The sequence below is a fragment of the Acipenser ruthenus genome, chromosome 32, assembly GCF_902713425.1.
Source record: "Acipenser ruthenus chromosome 32, fAciRut3.2 maternal haplotype, whole genome shotgun sequence".
NCBI lineage: Eukaryota > Metazoa > Chordata > Actinopteri > Acipenseriformes > Acipenseridae > Acipenser > Acipenser ruthenus.
The window spans coordinates 7986994-8006667 of record NC_081220.1 but is presented as its reverse complement, the minus strand read 5'-3'; the positions used below and the strand labels follow the sequence as shown (position 1 = coordinate 8006667).

General features: G+C 43.5%; 2 protein-coding genes and 1 long non-coding RNA gene across 3 annotated transcripts; all 3 read right to left on the bottom strand.

Annotated features, from left to right (window-relative positions):
* Nucleotides 1-2698: 2698 nt before the first annotated feature.
* LOC131702983 (zona pellucida sperm-binding protein 2-like) lies at nucleotides 2699-5007 on the bottom strand. The gene is made up of 8 exons (XM_059005860.1): nucleotides 4959-5007; nucleotides 4664-4833; nucleotides 3926-3978; nucleotides 3724-3851; nucleotides 3453-3642; nucleotides 3225-3364; nucleotides 2887-2980; nucleotides 2699-2799 (listed from the first exon to the last, which is right to left on the bottom strand). Exons 1-7 carry the CDS (start codon nucleotides 4963-4965, stop codon nucleotides 2949-2951), a joined length of 720 nt encoding a protein of 239 aa, XP_058861843.1. The 5' UTR covers nucleotides 4966-5007; the 3' UTR covers nucleotides 2699-2799; nucleotides 2887-2948.
* A 360-nt stretch (nucleotides 5008-5367) lies between these two features.
* LOC131703104 (uncharacterized) lies at nucleotides 5368-8058 on the bottom strand. The gene is made up of 9 exons (XM_059005970.1): nucleotides 7965-8058; nucleotides 7757-7887; nucleotides 7561-7641; nucleotides 6712-6882; nucleotides 6511-6607; nucleotides 6197-6417; nucleotides 5971-6121; nucleotides 5668-5876; nucleotides 5368-5550 (listed from the first exon to the last, which is right to left on the bottom strand). Exons 2-9 carry the CDS (start codon nucleotides 7847-7849, stop codon nucleotides 5368-5370), a joined length of 1206 nt encoding a protein of 401 aa, XP_058861953.1. The 5' UTR covers nucleotides 7850-7887; nucleotides 7965-8058.
* A 481-nt stretch (nucleotides 8059-8539) lies between these two features.
* On the bottom strand, nucleotides 8540-8922 carry LOC131703049 (uncharacterized). The gene is made up of 3 exons (XR_009309669.1): nucleotides 8834-8922; nucleotides 8693-8751; nucleotides 8540-8604 (listed from the first exon to the last, which is right to left on the bottom strand). It is a non-coding gene; the product is annotated as an uncharacterized LOC131703049 (long non-coding RNA).
* Nucleotides 8923-19674: the final 10752 nt, after the last annotated feature.

The window sequence follows — 19674 nt, the reverse complement described above, 5'->3', positions numbered from 1 at the left end:
CATGCAGGATCTTTCGTCAGCCCCGATAGTGTTGGCGTCTTCACCAACGCGGCGAACGCAGCGTCCACAGGTGGGAAGGACGCCAACCCAGCCTCACTTGCCCCTTGCATGTTAAAGGCCGAGGCCTTGCGAGAAGTCGCCGGGGCAGAGGCCGGAGCCCCCCAGGTGGACTGTACCTCCTTAATAAAGTCCGGGAATGCCGGAAGCATCCTGGACTGACTGGACTGGGCTGAAGGCGACTCAAACAAGGAGCGCCGAGGCGGCTCCGCCATCGGCCACTCGACGCCCAAGTGGCGGGTTGCTCTGTCCACCACAGACCACGTAGGGTCATTGGTGTCCAGCACGTGGAGCTCGTCCTCAGAGTGCTGGGAGGCTACCTCAGCCTCTGTACTGTCCCCCTCTAGGATGTCAGATGCGTCTCTAGACAGCGCATCGATATCCCACTCCCCTTGAGACTGCACTGGAGGAGCGACGACCGGTGCAGGTTGTGGAGGGGCCACTGGCTGACTAGCAATGGGCCCAGTCGGTTGTCCTGGGACTGGAGGCACCACATTTGCTAAGGACATGAGGATGGACTGCTGCCCCATCATAACCTCCATGAATTGGGACATTTTGGAGGTTAGCTCTGCCACCCCCGACCTGTCTCTGTATCGCCTGTCCCGACGAGGGGAACGAGAGCGTGCTCTCCGTCGAGGCGATCTGGAGTGCGACCTAGACTCCCGACGGGGGCGTACCCTACGAGGGGAGGGGCTGCGCTCCCGAGCGCGTCTGGTGGGGGACCTCTGACCAGCCGTTAGCTGGGAGGACGGGCTCCTGGAGAGCTGCAGCCGCCCTGGCGGCGTCGCCGTAGATGACGGCGGGGCAGAAATGGTGTGGGACGATCCAGTGGAAGGAGAGCGCCCACCCACTGCTTTCTTCGCCCTTTGGCGGAGGGTGCGTGTCTGGAAACCAGCACAAAGATGGCAAAAAGCCCTATCCGCCAACGCGGATGCGGCGTGCTCTGGCCCCAGACACGCCACACAGTCCTCATGGGGATCGCTCGCTGGCAATTTTGCCTGGCAGGTGACGCAACGGTGGAACCCGGACATGGTTGCCGAAGCGTGGACGTGCCCTGGTCGTAAAATCGTCGATGCGCCAAGCGTCGAGCGCCGAAGCGTCGAGCGTTGAGGTGCGTGCACCGAGCGTCAAGGCGTCGAAGCGCCGAGCGCCGAGGTGCGTGCACCGAGCGAGCGCCGAAGTGCGTGCACCGAGCGTCAAGGCGTCGAAGCGCCGAGCGTCGAGGTGCGTGCACCGAGCGTCGAGCGTCGAGGTGCGTGCACCGAGCGTCGAGCGTCGAGGTGCGTGCACCGAGCGTCGAGCGTCGAGGTGCGTGCACCGAGCGTCGAGCGTCGAGGTGCGTGCACCGAGCGTCAAGGCGTCGATGCGCCGAAGCGTTGAGCGTCGAGGTGCGTGCACCGAGCGTCGAGCGTCGAGGTGCGTGCACCGAGCGTCGAGCGTCGAGGTGCGTGCACCGAGCGTCGAGGCGCCGAGCGTCGAGCGTCGAGGTGCGTGCACCGAGCGTCGAGCGCCGAAGCGTCGGGCGTCGAGGTGCGTGCACCGAGCGTCGATGCGCCGAAGTCCCCAAGCGCAGACGCGCTAGCACCAAGCGCTGATGCGCTGCACAAAGCGCCGAAGCGCTGCACCAAGTGGCAAAGTGCCGACACCAAGCGCCTAAGCGCAGCACGCCGGAGCGTGAGTACCGAGCGTAGAACGCTAGCACAGACGCCTAAGCGTCAGCTGACCCGCAGAGCGGAGACGCTATGTGCTGGTACAGTCTCTTATGCTGTGCACTACTTACCTGCTGGTGCTGGGGATAGAGGCTTAGTGGTCGTCTTCCTGTGTGTAGTGAATGGGATTTTTTTTTTTTTTTTTCGCTGCAGCAGTACTGCTGGTGGTGATTATGTGACTGGGACACAGTATATGTGGGCACAGTACAACTATCACGCGGTTTTTTTTTTTTTTGTTTGTTTTTTTTTTTACCGCAGGCAGTACGTGGGAGACAGCAGAGCAGGCTCCACACACGCGCGGTCTAGCCAAGGCAAGACCGGGGCTGCAGACACGCGCGCGGCCAAGGCCAACGCAACGTGCGTCACAAATATATACAATACACACAGAAAAATATATATTTTAATACAACCCAAAACACAACACAATAATCAAAATTAATTAATAAAGGAAAGACGGGAGACCACGAGAAACGCGATGCAAGCAAAGCGTGAAGGAAATATATAAAATATATAAAAATATACACAATATATAAAATCCTTAAATAATAATAATAACGACTCCGAAGAGTGTAACTGAAATAAACTCGGAGAAGGGGCAAAAACCAGCTTCTCAAGCTTTAAGCTTTTTGAGTACAGTCAGCTACAGGCTCTAATACCTACCGCTACCAATGCTGAAGACAAAAGAGGAAGTGAGTCTCTGCGCGCTGCGTATAGTAAGCTCCCAAGGGGGCGGGCTTACGTGGCAGCTCGCGCAGAGGCCTATCGGCAGCTTTGCTATAAAAGCTCAGCCAATCGCTACTGCCTGACGGCAATATCCCATACCTTGATGGTTATTTTCGACTTGAAAAGGGAACAAAGAAATAGTTAGAGGAATAAAAAGTGTTATATTTTACTTGAACTGCAATTGTGTTCACATCATGCATATTACCACTTCTAGGCATAAAGTGAAGGGACCCATCTCTCTTCAGCTCAATTGGGCCAGAAGACACAAACACCTTTAATGCACCACCATCCATCCCTTCAGCACTGCGACCTACAGGAGGAATTAGGAGGAGTCCATCAAATCAAACGGACAAAAAAGCATGCAAAATGTACCCCCCTTCTTAGACAGAGCTCTTACCAAGCCTCTGTTTCCCTGGAATGCACCGTCTCCTACAGAGGCTGTCTGATGGCCGGTTTGAATCACATATCACAACACTGCAGTGGAAGTAAATCTGAAAGACAGCACACCTTGTCAAGCAAAACAAGCATCAATAGATCAGGCAGTACCATCATCCAATGAGGATTACTGAATTGAAAAACAAATATATTGCATCATAAGTGTTTCTTGCAAAAGTGTAGTTACATGTTTTCATTCCAACTCACTAAAGATTTGAGAACAGCAACTATTTGCTGCTTGCAAAGCAATCCAAACCATGCATTGTGGTACAAGATCCCCATCCTAACACTCCACTTTACCTGTCCTTTCAGTGCATCCCGGCCGCTTGAAGGAAAACATTTTCACTTCAAACCTCTTCAGATGGGAAGGGAACAGCACTCTTGCATTGCTGGAGACTGGGTGAAAGATGGTCAAGTACTCATCTGCAGAGTTCTCACAACTAGAAAGAGAAAGTAGGTCAGGAGCACATCAGCCACAACTCCAATCCCTAGGTTTTGTAGCAGAAATATCATATTCCAGCATCTTACCTGTCCACAACAACATCCCACTTTGGAGAGCTATTCCTGTCAGCAGAATAGGTTGCCCAGCAGTTCTCCAAAAACAATTCAGCCTGTGGATCCCTGCTGTACAGGATCTCTACCTCAAAATACAAGGGTCTTCGCAAGTACTTCACAACAGGGTAATCCTGAGCGCCATAGAAGTCATTGTAGGTTGAATCTGCAGAGATGCAAGGGAGAATTTTATAGGTGGAAACACACTACTAGAGCATCTATATTATTTAAAATTGCCAAGTCATACCCAATGCAAGCCGCATGATGACTGCAAGGTCCCCCAAGCCAGGCTGGACTACAGGTGCAGGATTATTCTGGTACAAGAACTGCACTACCTTGGTGTCATTGACCAGGTAGTGACAGGCAACTCTCAACCTGGAAAGAGAAGATGAGGTTAGGAGAGTTTCAGGCTCAACCACAAGGATATTCAATTTGATTGCAATCCTTACCGGTAAGATGTGAACAGCACTTCTTTCTCATAAGTCAGGAGGTTGTTGTCAAACTGGAAGAGAAATCACAAAAGGCTCAGGTTGCAATGAACTTGTAGATTTAGTATGGAGCTGCATACCAAGTTGCAGACTAGCTAATATGGTACTCAGGATCATCCCCAGCTGTGTACTAACTTTGTACCAATTTCACAATTTAAAAATAAAAAGCAGTGATTATGAATATTACAGTTAGATTATGTTTGTTACAGTTAGTATGATACCACAAGTCTGTCTACAGAAACTGCTAGACTAATTTGGTATTGTTTTAGTAACCGCCAAGAGGGCAACAGCAGTTATTTTGGATTTGTTGCAAATACACATTTGAATACACAGCTGGCAACTCTTGAGCTGCAATTGGTATTAACTCGTGTACTAGTTTAGTCCCATCCTACATACTAACCACGGGATCTTCCCGAGTTAGTACGCTCCTTCCAGTTCACTGCCATTGACCCAAAAAGGTCTATAGGCAGCACATGCAATGCCATAACCAAGAGTCATGTGTCGCAGCACCTTTGTCAACTGGACAAGCAGTTCAATACAAAGGTGGCATCCTTCAGACGTACACAATTCATGCAAGTAATTCAGCTGATGGAAAACACCAGTCACCATGGCTCCCCAGATTGATCCATGGGTGTTGTGGCCAACTTGTCAATATGTTGAACCTCCTCAAAATATGGTTTTAAATGTGTCAATACTAACCCTTCTAGTTGTGCCACAGGAGTTGACATTGAAGTAGAAAACCGCATTGATAGCATCAGACTGAAGAGGCCGGCAACTCGGATCCCTTAGAGATAGTTGACTTGGAGACAAGCTGGGGACAGATTCCACTTTCACAGCAAGAGCTGCCATAGTTCCATTGGTGAAGCAATCTGAAACACAGCATTTGGATCCAGGCTAAGGAAACAGATTATAGCTTCAATACCACTCCATGCAACCTTTGGCCAATCTCAAAAACAGCTAATTCTAAAGAATGCTTGGTCTGCAAGAGAGTTACCAATCATCTTTGTAGGGAAACTGCAGGACAGAGAAGTCAGCCACCACAACCATGGTCTCAATATCCTTCAAGGTCAAGTCAAGCCTGCTTCTGATGCCTGAAGAACTGATCACCTACAGAGACAATACATCAGGTCAGTAATGTGTTGAACCCAAGACAACTAAAAACACATTAAAGCTCCATCACTTACTTCATATGTGGCATCAACTGAATTGTATGGCAGTCATCCAGAAATTGGTAGCGTTGGCATTATACTTGTACAGGGCAAGCAGACTTCCACCAAGTTCTCTTGAGCCCACAAAAGGAACCCAGTTGCGACCCATGTTGCCATATGTTACCATGGTATAGAATGCAGCACCATCACAGTAGCCAGTTACTGTAGGTAGAACTGCAAGAGGAAGAGCAGTTGTCAGGGCAATGGACTGGATTGGTCAGAAAAGGGTAATTGTAGACCACAAACAGTCAGGCACTTACTGATGTCTTTGAGAATGGCTTCAACTACAGCAGGATGAGTAAAGGGTGTATTCTCTGGCACTATATTCAGCAAGTAGGTCAGGGGCAGAATGTAGGTTCTGGTGTCTGGAGGAGTTACCTGAAAGAAAAGCAATGGTTTGTAGGATTAAACCCAAAGTCAGACAGCAAGCAACACATCCACAAGAAGCAAGTGTTTTCAAAGGGCAATTGGATGGTTGAACAGGTGGGATGTTACCTTTTGCTTCACATTGGGGTCCTCAAATGGCACCTGGAGAGTGTAGGTCTTGGATCCATTGGGAAAGACATGCTCCTGGACATTATAACCTTTTAGGTTGGCTTCTGGCACAGTTAACGTCTCTGATCCAACTATAATTTTGACCAGCTCCACATCAGGCAGGAATGTCCCCAGGGTCACATTGAACACTCTGGCTTTAGGAACAGTGTCTGAAATTAAAGCATGCAATTAAAATGAAGGCTATGAAGTGGAGCATTGCAACAAATCCCTTTGATTTACAGCATGTGGACAAGTTCTACATACTGTTTGTGACAACTGGTGGCCGAGGCATGAAAGGAGTGGTTATTGGATGAAGTACTGTGTACTTGGTCTTCTCAGGCCCATCTTGCCAGGTATGCTCCAGCATTGGTTCAATAGAGTAAGAGATCACATAGGTGTTGTCCAATACATGGCTCTGAAAGCACAGAAGCATCTTAGGAGGAAAGCTTTAAAATGAGAAGGATTTAGAAGATGTTGAACTTCTACATACCTTGTAATATCCACCATCAGCTCCCACAGGAATTTTTACAGTGATTAGCTGGGGACCGACATCCAGTTTATAATCTCCATTATGAATCGTTGCAGGGTCAAGCTTGCGACCATCAACTCCCATTTGAACATCAAGGGTAGTAATTTGTTGTGTCGGAACAAGAGGAGGTGGAACACGGGGAACATTCCATGTAATCATCTGTTCTGTGAAGGCTGTTCCATCTGACAGAAAGGAACACCATAGACTTGGTATAGAAAATTCACTTAAACGTAGAACAGTTCTTGAGCACCGTTACCCTCCATAAGCTTACTCACCAGTAGGACATGTAACTGCAGTGTCCACCATCATGACCATCCATCTTTGCTTATAAAAGGTGGTTGACCTTAGCACAGCCATTGGTACAGTTTGGATCTGTTAGAGGGGAGGGGGAATTTTACCAAAACAAAAGCAAGACTTGTCTACCTTCGTAGTCTGGATATACTGTACTGGAGAACAATGAAGCCTAGACTACTTACCACCTGAGGCTGGCTTTCTGTGGAGTTGTATGCAGCTCTAACCAGAATTCGAGTTGGTGTAGTGTTTATGCCATAGCCATTTGTCATGGCCTGAGCAACAGTCATAGTTGTCTTTCTATTTGCTGGGAGATGGAACACAATTTTCCAGATGCTGTTGTCAGCAGCAGTTGCCTAGCAAAGAGAAAACCCCATTAGAATAGGGAGTTTGAACACAAAGCATCCCCAGTCTAAAGGATTTGTCACAGCAGATGGCTTGTTTAATAAAACATGAACTAAAACTGAAGGGTGAAATTAACAATGTATCACTGAAACCGTTATATGATCACCAAACATCTCTAATGGAACAGAGAATCCTCAAATACAACTGCGTACGAAAGAGCCTACGTGAAAGCATGTGGTCTGGATCGGATACAGGCAGAGTTTGTAGCCACTCATTTGTACTGGACCTTAATATATCAGTGTAACAAACTTTAGGACAATACTTGAAATTGCTCCTATACAGCAGACTTCAAAAAAGGTATATCAGGACACATTTATCATGAAGGGTTTATAACCCTGCACATATGAAGCCACTACCTCAGTGGTTGAAATACAAGGCTTGCACACAGACAAGAAAGTGTTAACTTCACCACAATCATGGTTTTACCAAAACAAATCACAGAATATATGTATACAAAGCCAATGCCTTAAATGTTACACAATTCCAATATGACCACCCTCTTGGGAGACAGGTTAAAGTTAATGGGGCCGTTAGATTTTGCTTCAACTAGATGAGACAGTAGAGTAGACCTCAATTAGGCAAGACCAAGGGGATGTGAATGAAGCAAATGCAAAGTCACATGATTCTACCTCAGGGTATGCAAGGGACCAATCAGGATAATCTTGAACAAAGTTTGGCTCAATAAGTGGCACACCTCTTCTCACAGAAACCTAAAGAATATTGAAATTAGTCATGAGTGAAGCACTTCTGTAATGACAATTAACATACCCACACAACCCAACAAGTTATACTGAAACAGCATTATCACATCCTGACAGCCCTTACCTCCATGTAGTTTCTTTCACACAGAATCTCCCTCTCCACCCATGGAGAATAGCGGCATGTCATGCTCTGAACATAGGAGGAAGCTGAAGTCATAGCACTGTTTGAGAAGACACCGATTTGTACGTCTCATTCTGGAAACAAAGGCTAAAGTTAGTCCCAGCATGTCACCATTAGAAACAGGTTTACAAGAAATAAAATGATGACTCACTGTGTTCTGAGCAAAGCAACTCAGCACAGAAGCAAGGAACTTGGCATTTCCCAAGAAGTCAACAGTTAAGCTATATCCACACTGAGCAGCCAGTCTTGGAGAGAGGGATACAAGCACCCCCTTATTGTCTATGGAAAATAAATTAAGTTGGCCTTTTAAGAAACTGTACACGTGATCAAGCAATGTAGAGATATAACAACGTGAACACCCCCACCACCCCGTCCCATCTACTTTTTGCAATTTTTTAAAAAACTATTTATATTTCTAGAATTATACACCCATTCGGAACAATAGGTTTAGAGTAAATAATTTCTAATTCTGCGCACTTGCAGTCAACAAATCTGACCAAGGTTGTAGCAGCACAGGTCTATTATTTAGTGTGATCAGCAACGCAAGAGTTTCATACCCTGTATTTGAAAAAAAAAAAAAACGAAGCCTGGTTGATGCCATACAGCGCGGGAGTGCTCTGTACTTAATTCAGGTTATTACATTACGAGTCAACAGGCTTTATACATCAAAAGCTTTCTATTCAAGAAAAATGATCACTCACCAATCACATTGATACGAAAATACTTTCCAACAAAAGACTTATCCAACATCATCATCATAACGATCCCTTGACATTCTGTCCTCACCGAGCCTGCAGAAGACAACGATACGTAAACACACAACCGGCAAATAAACAGGAAGCTGAAAGAACAGGTCTGCTGAAGTGACCGTTATCGTACCTAGAGGCGGGTTCTGCGTCCAAACTTCAGTGACTAACACTGCTAACAGCAATGTTATTCTGCATTGAAAAAAAAAACACGCAAGTGAGAAACACACAATAAAATGAACGTTTCTAAAGTAGAGAAAAGATCAACAATTACCCAAATCTAAGACAACACGGCATCATTAAATCCAAGGCAGCCCCGACCGTGAACTTCTTTCACCGTTATAAAGAAACAATAATAAAAACACAACCGTCAGTAGCTGAGTTTGGTGTTCCTTAGAGCGCAATGTGTTTATAAAGAGGTTCAGGTGCTAATGGGAGCTAATTAGCTGCAATTGATGAGCGCACCTCTTTCATATTAGTCCTCTAATTTTCAATCAGTACGTTAATTAAAATAAATAATAATAATAATAATAATAATAATAATAATAATAATAATAATAATAATAATAATAATAATAATAATCCATTTAGAAGATTGTACTTTGAATTTAAGTTTGGAAGAAGTACGTGCGGAACAAACTGGACTGTCACCGACAAGGACTGTCTGATTAAAGGCTCAGCTATGGAGGCATGTAGTAAACAAACCCCAATGAATAATAAAAAGCAGGCCGCGCAAATGAAGAAACACATTTATATCATGCAGGAATCCAGGCAGATGTGTTGCCTGCGCCAGTTTGAGGGGACGAGAATGACAGCTCGAGTTCTGATGTTAACATCCACAAGTCAATTACCCATTTTTACAATTTCCCCAGACTGATAGGTAGGCTAAGCAGATATTAAAGTAGACAATTTATTTGAGGCCACTTGATTTAAGAAACAGTGCAAAGCATCTCTTTAGCATGTCAGATTTGCCATGACAGGGGCAGTCCCGGGGAATAGAATGACCAAGTGGCAAATGGAAAGCACAGCGCTTAACCTGAAATACAACGCGCAGTATTGATTTAGAACAGACTAAACACAAATCTGATGGCGTGTTGGAAATTTGAATTGTAATCAATTTATTTAAGATTTGAAGTTCCCATTTCAATTATTGAGCTTAATTACATTCATTATTTTATGTATAATTAATTCAATTAGTGTGTTGAACATTTTCAATTTGATATATTATCTTCGAGTGTTGAGCTTTGTCTATTTGACAGCTGTTATTTCAATTCAAATGTTGAACTTTGTCGTTGATGTTTGACGCTCCGGCTTTTGCAGTTCACATTTTTGTTACATTCCACCTCTCATAGGTTTGAACACAAACGGGTTTATTTGTGAAATTGTCAGATTGTTTATTGTGTATCCAGCGATCTTCTGAACTAACTGGTTCAGTAGTCTGTTCCCGTGAATAGACAGCACATGTCTGAGGGGGGGTGTTCTGTACAGCTGTGCATTTGAGTAAAGTTTGTCGCGGAGTTTTAAACGTTCCCATGGCAACTGAGTCAACAAAACCAACATCATCACGCATTGAGACGCAAGCTAAGGGCTAAGAAGTAAATGGTAAAAAGTGAAAGCAGTGTGAGTCAGTGGAATTTTTTGATTGTTTGATTTTATCAAATGTTCACGATAATCATGTATGTTCTGTAAATGCGGAATGCAATTAGTTGATATGTAAAAGCATGAATAAATGAATGGTGTCTATTCTAACGCATCGGTAAAGTTCAGTATAGTGCCGCTTTTGTAGCAGCAAGCAGGCTTGTTCCGTCACTATGTAACACAATTTTTGTTCCTGGGTAGTAGGTGTTATTTCCTAATTGCTTATGACTCAAAAGTATAGAAAATGGCTACTATTCCCCACAAACTTTGCTTTTGTGACAAGGACAGTGATATTTTGAAATTTACCTTTTTCCAATGAGAAAACGGACGAATTTGTGTCTTTTGGTTCACATAAAGTCAGAAAAAAACAACATATGAATCCAAATTAATATGCATTTATACTAAAGTAATACAAAAATGACTACAAAAGATTTAGAAGTGAGTAGTTTTTCGAGATTTAAGATTATACTGTAAATCACTTTCACGAATCAGCCCCCAAATGTAGTCTCCCATCAAGTTCTCGTTATACTGTCCTTGGTAGCGGCATTCAAAATCCATTATATCCTGGTGGAAGCGCTCGCCTTGCTCCTCCGAGTACACTCCCATGTTCTCCTTGAATTTATCAAGATGAGCATCAAGGATATGGACTTTGAGGAACATCCTACAGCCCACTGTGCCGTAGTTCTTCACCAGTCTCAACCAGCTCCACATAGTTTTCGGCCTTGTGATTGCCCAGGAAGCCCCGAACCACTGCGACAAAGCTGTTCTAAGCCGCTTTCTCCTTACTAGTGAGCTTCTTGGGGAATTCATTGCACTCCAGGATCTTCTTTATCTGTGGTCTGACGAAGACACCGGCTTTGAACTTTGCCTCAGACAGCTTAGGGAAGAAGTCTTGATGGTACCTGAAAGACCCTTCTCTTTACTTCTAAAGAAGGCTGCTCTCTCTCCGGAGGAGTGGGTACGGGGAGCTCATGGCAGTGTGGCACCGGAGCGATGGATGAAGGAAGGTCCGGATACGTGATAGCAGGTGCATTCTTGCCAGTCCGACATTTGGAAGGGTCCACCATGCAGAAGTAGCAGTTGCTTGAGTGGTCAGTGGGTTCCCGCCAAATTCTTGGGATAGCGAACTTCATGGCTCTCTTTTCCCCTCTGTACCATCCTACAAAAATACATTTATTTCACCCATGACTAATGTGTAAGAGATTCTCGCAACATTTTTCATATATGATATATTTATTCAATAACATTGAAAATTGTAAAACATTTTAAAATTAAAAACTTTTACAATTTTAAAAATGTTAACAAATTTTATAACATAAAATTCCGAGCAACAATTGTCCATCTTACCAGAGTTTTTTTTGCAGTGCTCGCAGGTGAAATGAGGTGCCCAGGGTTTGTCTTGATCCCCAACAGGCATGCCGAAATATGCCTCGTAGGCCTCACACAACTTAGCAGATGCTTCCACGGAGTACTTTTTCAATCTTGTCTTGATAAATTGGCCGCAGACATAGCAAAATGCGTCTGCCGGATGGTTGCAGCCTCTTGATGCCATCTCAGAAAAATGCAGATATGTATCCACTTAGGCAGCTGGAACTAAACTGAACTGGTGGGCTTAAGGCCCCTGTATTTATACTACTATTTATATTACTGGAAAGTTCTAGAAAGTTCTAGAAGTTACTCCAAGTTTACTCAGCACTTAATCTATCTGGAATGTTCTGGAAAATAGGTCAATTTCAAAATATCACTGTCCTGGTAACACGAAAGCAAAGTTTGTGGGGAATAATAGCCATTTTCTATACTTTTGAGGCATAAGCAATTAGGAAATAACACTTACTACCCAGGAACCAAAAAAAAAAAAAAAAAAAAAAATTGTTACACAGTGATATCTGCCTCCGGTGGCTTCTTTGAGGATTGCGAACAAATTATGACTGAAAAAAAGATCAAGAATGTACCAATCTGGCGCGAAGAAGCGTAAAAAGAAAAAGACTGAGGAAGAAAAACAACATGAGAAAGGTATTGTATTATTTGATTTAGCTCCGTTTTTATTGCTGTAGCTTGCTTGCATGCTGGCTGTGCCCAGGCGCGTAGTCACAGTGTACACATTGAGGCAGCCGAGGCCCTCGGTAAAAATCGACTCAATTCTTAATTGTGAAGACCAAAATAATAATAAAAAATGTACCCACTTTCTTTTTTAAGAGTGTAAAATTTATATATATATATATTTATATATTCACATTACTATAATCTTGGGCTGTGTATTTGCATCTATAGCGACCCGGCCTGTGCGCCAGGCAGCACCGGGACCTCTGCGACCGGTTTCCCCCGCCTGAAGTACTGTACTACTTCCTATCATCGATTTATACAGACAAAAAAATATTAAAGTTGAGTGAGAAACTGTGTGCTAAACTCGTTCAAAGCAGGAGTCACAGTGTCAGCACCAGTCCCAGCAGTATCAGCACCAGTCTTACCGGTCAGCAGCAGTTACCAGTCCCAGCAGTGTAAGGCAACTTAAGTAGCAGTGAACCAAATGCAAGTCAATAAAGGTATGAACCCATCTACTTATTAATAGTGATGTTATATTCTTGTCCTTTTAAAATCACATATTTCTGACAGTGTGAATATGGTCATTGTAGGTTGCTGTGGTTTTGCTGGGAGACAATTAGTTTTAATCTTTGAAATAATATGGGTCATCAAATTTTAACATTAACATCATCATCCAAGAGACTTAATATTGCTTAGCAGTTTACATGAACAGTCTTCAGGCTTTGTAAGATGATAACTTTTACCTTTGTAACATGAACAGGATCTGCAAGAGGTTTGTTCAACTTTATTTATTTTTTGCCTCAGTAAAAATCTAAATGTTTATTTGTACATTGTATGTTTGCTCGTACATATGTGTGCTCTTACAAACGTTTCAAGAAAGACAGTAGTCTTAAGCCTATGTTGTTTTGATGTCGTGCCAAGTGGAGTGTGCTCTTGGGGGGGGGGGGGGGGTGGGGGGGGGGGGTGGGGGTGGCGGGGGGGGAAACCAAATCCTGCTTAGGGCCCCCAAAAGGCTAGTAACAGTCCTGTCTATTACCAGTACAAAACACACACACACACACACACACACACACTCACACACACACACACACACACACAGGCAGCAGTTGTACAGTGTTATACAAGGAAAATAACAAGATATACTCATGACACGTTAAGTGTTGAGATGACGATATCACATTATTTTTACATTAGTAGCCTATTATTTATTTTACAGTTGTCACACACAGCCTACATAAAATAATAATAATAATAATAATACACATTTCAAGAATCACAAATGTATACAAATTCTGCCACCCTTTTATACAGTTGGGTTTTTACTGGAACAATCTAAGAGGTACCGTAAAGTAGTTGCTTGCTAGCTGTCTGTCTGTCCATCCATCTAGTGCAGGAGTTGTTAACCCATGGTCCTAAAGAGAGCCTCAATCCTGCAGCGGCTCCCCTATAACTTTCCTGCCGTATCGGAGCGCCTGTCAGTCTGCGAGTGAACGGCGGTGTGAGCCGTGTCTTAGATCGCAGAACCTTCAAAGTAAAAAAATAAGATCCGTATTAATTTGGAATAGCATTAAAAAATTGACGCACACGTCTTCTTTTCATCCTTTCTTCATTCATCCCTTCCTCTTTTCTTTTGATATTTAGCGGAGAAATGGAACTTTTTATAGACCTCCTCGGAGTCTCCTCCCCACTCCCTCCCTCGCTTCTGAGCTCCGTCAGCGGGACAGTGCCGGGTTTTGTATCCCGCCTTTGGCGCACAATGCCCCGGCTTGGCCCGTGTGGGTTTCCCGTCGCAGCCCCCAAGTGCTTCGTAGGCAGTGGCCCTCTATAATAGGCGCAGTCGAGCCGAAAGAGAGCACCAGACTCCAGCGGAGAGATAGCAGCAGCAGCGCCGCACACGAATACACCCGGCACAGAGTAGAAATGGGGACTCGGTCGAATTTACGAAGCGGTTCCCGTACTCGAAATGTCAAAGGTAAGTAAAAATAAATACTGAATCTTATGCAGTATGGATTTACATTGACAATGATGTGTTTTATTTATTTATTTAATGTCATTTATTTTAAGTCTTTGTTAAGTTTAACACGCAGTGAGGAGCATCTAATAACATAAATGAGCAGATAGACTTCGTTTGTTTATTTTTTTTCATCTCTTTTCAAATATTCATTTATGTACTTTGAAATGTTATATATTTGATCATTCACATATATATTCAACAAAATCTATATTATATTATTAAATATACGGGTTTGGTCTATGTATGTATTTCTTTGTATCGCTTGTTTTGAGTTTGCGAACATGGTCCTTTTAGTATTCCTTATTTTTAGTCGTTTTTCCGTTTGATAGAAATGTCAGACATGCTCAATCCATATCAGGATCTGCTGCTGTGTATTATAAAGAGATTTCAGACATGCTCAATCCATATCAGTATCTGCTGCTGTGTATTATAAAGAGATTTCAGACATGCTCAATCAATATCAGGGTCTGCTGCTGTGTATTATAAAGAGATTAAAGACATGCTCAATCCATATCAGTATCTGCTGCTGTGTATTATAAAGAGATTTCAGACATGCTCAATCAATATCAGGGTCTGCTGCTGTGTATTAAAGAGATTTCAGACATGCTCAATCAATATCAGGGTCTGCTGCTGTGTACTAAAGAGATTTCAGACATGCTCAATCCATATCAGGGTCTGCTGCTGTGTATTATAAAGAGATTTCAGACATGCTCAATCAATATCAGTATCTGCTGCTGTGTATAATAAAGAGATTTCAGACATGCTCAATCAATATCAGGGTCTGCTGCTGTGTATTATAAAGAGATTTCAGACATGCTCAATCAATATCAGGGTCTGCTGCAGTGGATTATAAAGAGATTTCAGACATGCTCAATCCATATCAGTATCTGCTGCTGTGTATTATAAAGAGATTTCAGACATGCTCAATCAATATCAGGGTCTGCTGGTGTGTATTATAAAGAGATTTCAGACATGCTCAATCAATATCAGGGTCTGCTGCTGTGTATTATAAAGAGATTTCAGATGTCAATCAATATCCAGGTCTGCTGCTGTGTATTATAAAGAGATTTCAGACATGCTCAATCAATATCCGGGTCTGCTGCTGTGTATTATAAAGAGATTTCAGACATGCTCAATCAATATCAGGGTCTGCTGCTGTGTATTATAAAGAGATTTCAGACATGCTCAATCAATATCAGTATCTGCTGCTGTGTATAATAAAGAGATTTCAGACATGCTCAATCAATATCAGGGTCTGCTGCTGTGTATTATAAAGAGATTTCAGACATGCTCAATCAATATCAGGGTCTGCTGCTGTGGATTATAAAGAGATTTCAGACATGCTCAATCCATATCAGTATCTGCTGCTGTGTATTATAAAGAGATTTCAGACATGCTCAATCCATATCAGTATCTGCTGTTGTGTATTATAAAGAGATTTCAGACATGCTCAATCAATATCAGGGTCTGCTGCTGTGTATTATAAAGAGATTTCAGACATGCTCAATCAATATCCGGGTCTGCTGCTGTGTATTATAAAGAGATTTCAGACATGCTCAATCCATATCAGGGTCTGCTGCTGTGTATTATAAAGAGATTTCAGACATGCTCAATCAATATCCGGGTCTGCTGCTGTGTATTATAAAGAGATTTCAGACATGCTCAATCAATATCAGTATCTGCTGCTGTGTATTATAAAGAGATTTCAGACATGCTCAATCAATATCAGGGTCTGCTGCTGTGTATTATAAAGAGATTTCAGACATGCTCAATCCATATCAGGGTCTGCTGCTGTGTATTATAAAGAGATTAAAGACATGCTCAATCAATATCAGAGTCTGCTGCTGTGTATTATAAAGAGATTTCAGACATGCTTAATCAATATCCGGGTCTGCTGCTGTGTATTATAAAGAGATTTCAGACATGCTTAATCAATATCAGTATCTGCTGCTGTGTATTATAAAGAGATTTCAGACATGCTCAATCAATATCAGGGTCTGCTGCTGTGTATTATAAAGAGATTTCAGACATGCTCAATCCATATCAGGGTCTGCTGCTGTGTATTATAAAGAGATTAAAGACATGCTCAATCAATATCAGGGTCTGCTGCTGTGTATTATAAAGAGATTTCAGACATGCTTAATCAATATCCGGGTCTGCTGCTGTGTATTATAAAGAGATTTCAGACATGCTCAATCAATATCAGTATCTGCTGCTGTGTATTATAAAGAGATTTCAGATGTCTCAATCAATATCTGGAGCAGCAGTGTGGAGTAGTGGTCAGGGGGGCTCTGTACTCTTGACTGGAGGCTCTTGTGTAGGTTCAGTCCCAGGTGGGGACACACACACTGCTGCTGTACCCTTGAGCAAGCAGATACTTTACTTAGATTGCTCCATTAAAAAACCCAACTGTATAAATGGGTAATTGTATGTAAATAATAATATCACAATTGTAAGTCACCCTGGATACGGGTGTCTGCTAAGAAATAAAATATCAGAGTCTGCTAAACAGTAGAATGTATGCTGTGCCATAGGAGTCTCATTGAAACTGCTGTGCCATAGAAGTCTCATTGAAACTGCTGTGTCATAGGAGTCTCATTGAAACTGCTGTGCAATAGGGAGTCTTATTGAAACTGGCCTAGTCTTTTTTACTGAAGTTTATGCCATAGGGCTTCATCAGCAGGTTACAAGCTGACAAGCTAATTATTAAGTTGTATACCCTCTGTGTGTGTTTGTGTGTGTGTGTGTTCGTGTCTCAGTGAGTGTGTGTGTTTCCCTGTGTGTACGCGTGTTCATGTCTCTCTGTGTGTCAGTGTGCGTATTTCTCTGTGCATGTGTCACTGTGTGTGTGTTTCAGAATGTGCACCTGTGTCTCTGTGTTTGCGTGTCTATGATGTAAACCAATCATTCTGGTTTTCAAACAGCTTGCAGAGCAATAGTGAATCACTCAAATTGTGAATGAATGTGTAAATAAATAAATTAAACAAACTAATGAGAGAGTGGGAGGGAGAGGGAGGGAGGAAAAGGAAGTGAGAGAAAGAACAGCAGGAGGGAAAGCGAGAACGAGTGACTCGTTTGGAAGTGTAAAGGGATGAACTAATGAATGAATCAACAAATTAATCACTGGAATTCTGGAGACTAAAAGATAAATAGAAGTTTATAACCGTTTGTCTGAGGGATGCTGTGACAGGAAATGACCGAGGTTGAGACTCAGAGACAGTTTAAACGTTCAAAAATAAAGTTTTTAATAAACAAAAATACAAAATAAACCGGCACAAGGGCCAACCAAAAAGGTTTTAAACATAAAATAAACAAAACAAAAAAAGCAAAACTTACAAAAATAAAGGTTTCCAGGCTGGACGTTGCCTTCACTGGATTCAAAAACAAACAACCAGAAACACAGCACACACAAAACACTCTTGTTTCTTCTCCTTCTAGAACACTCCCCCTAGCCAGGGCCTCTCCCCTGGCTTTTATCCCCTGTGGCTGGAGCCCAATTAATCAATAATTGCTGATTATTCAATTAGGGCTCCAGCCACATTCTCACATGTTTTCCTGGCACGGAGGAATTTAACCCCCCCCTCCCTGCCAGTCCCAACCACGTTCTTAAAGACGGGGCAGTCCCCCGTCACAGATGCCTTTTCAAGCAGTCACCCCCTCAAATGTTAACATCAAAGCATATCAGTGTTTCTTTTTTTTTGGAATCGTCAATTATTTTTACCCCGTGATTTCTCCCCAATTTGGAATGTCCAATTGTTTTTAAGAAAGCTCCTGTCTCACTGCTTCTACAACCCCCCACCCCACCTCCCCACCTCCCCCCCCCCCACCCCCGCAGTGACTCCTCCTCGGCTGGGAGAGGCTGGAGACAGACAAGCGCACTCAAGCTTTAGTCCTCTGAAACAACACCGTACTTCAAGCTGTCAAGTCAAGCTGTCCACTTTCTTCTTTCTTTGTTTTTTTTGTTTCTTTCTTTCACACTGCAAGCCCAGTGTAACACAGCCGGCTCACAGGCAGGCAGGCAGGCAGGCAGGCGGGCGTCTGCCACCCACAGGAGTCACTGGTGTGCGGTGAGACCGTGATTACCCAGCTGACTTGAGCCCCCCTGCCTGGGTGGCACTCTGCTAATTGTGCACTGTCCCTGGGAGCCCCTTGGAAATCCTCTAGGAATCCCCTAGGTACCTCCTAGGAGCTCCTGGCCACAGCTGGCGATGGCATAGGCCCGGATTCGAAACAGTGCATTCTGCACTCCAGGGTGTGCCTTTACAGGATGCACCACTCGGGAGTCCCCTATTATTGTTAAAGATAATAAAATATTATAATCAGATTTGTAGGTCAACAGATCCACCATAAATAAAGCGGCTTCTTGTTCCTGATGAAGTCATTTCCACCATGCTGCTGATGTGCTGCTGTGTGAGAGTGCTAATCTGGAGTGAAATGTGTTCAGGCTTTCACACACACACATTGAGAAAGACACACACATTGAGAGACACACATACGCACACTGGAGCACACACACACACATTGAGAGAGAAACACACTGAGACACACACACACACATTGAGAGAGAAACACACTGAGACACACACACACATTGAGAGAGAAACACACTGAGACACACACACACATTGAGAGAGAAACACACTGAGACACACACACACTGAGAGAGAAACACACCAAGACACACACTGAGACACACACACACACACATTGAGAGAGACACACACTGAGACACACACATTGAGAGAGAGACACACACACATTGAGAGAGACACACACACACATTGAGAGAGAAACACACTGAGACACACATTGAGAGAGAAACACACTGAGACACACACACACACATTGAGAGAGACACACACTGAGACACACACTGAGACACACATTGAGACACACACACACACACACACACATTGAGAGAGACACACACTGAGACGCACACATTGAGAGAGAGACACACACACACACATTGAGAGAGACACACACTGAGACACACACACACACATTGAGAGAGAAACACACTGAGACACACATTGAGAGAGAAACACACTGAGACACACACACATTGAGAGAGAAACACACTGAGACACACACACACACACATTGAGAGAGACACACACTGAGACACACACATTGAGAGAGACACACACGCACACATTGAGAGAGACACATACTGAGACACACACACACACAGAGAAACACACCGAGACACACACACACACATTGAGAGAGACACACACACACACATTGAGATAGACACACACTGAGACACACACACACATTGAGAGAGACACACACAGAGACACACACTCACATTGAGAGAGACACACACTGAGACACACACAAATTGAGAGACATACACTCACTGGAACACACACACATTGCAAGAGAAACACACTGAGACACACACATATTGAGAG

Bases quoted from the DNA above. Each gene is read 5' to 3' on its own strand.
- LOC131703104 (XM_059005970.1), bottom strand. From the start codon at position 7,849: ATGACTTCAGCTTCCTCCTATGTTCAGAGCATGACATGCCGCTATTCT. The intron at 6,608-6,711 runs GTAAGTAGTCTA...CCCCTCTAACAG, and splicing joins CAGAAAGCCAGCCTCAGGTG to ATCCAAACTGTACCAATGGC. The intron at 5,551-5,667 runs GTAACATCCCAC...CTTTTCTTTCAG, and splicing joins ACCCCAATGTGAAGCAAAAG to GTAACTCCTCCAGACACCAG.
- LOC131702983 (XM_059005860.1), bottom strand. The intron at 3,643-3,723 runs GTATGACTTGGC...GCATCTCTGCAG, and splicing joins CATCATGCGGCTTGCATTGG to ATTCAACCTACAATGACTTC. The intron at 3,365-3,452 runs GTAAGATGCTGG...TTCTCTTTCTAG, and splicing joins TGGGATGTTGTTGTGGACAG to TTGTGAGAACTCTGCAGATG.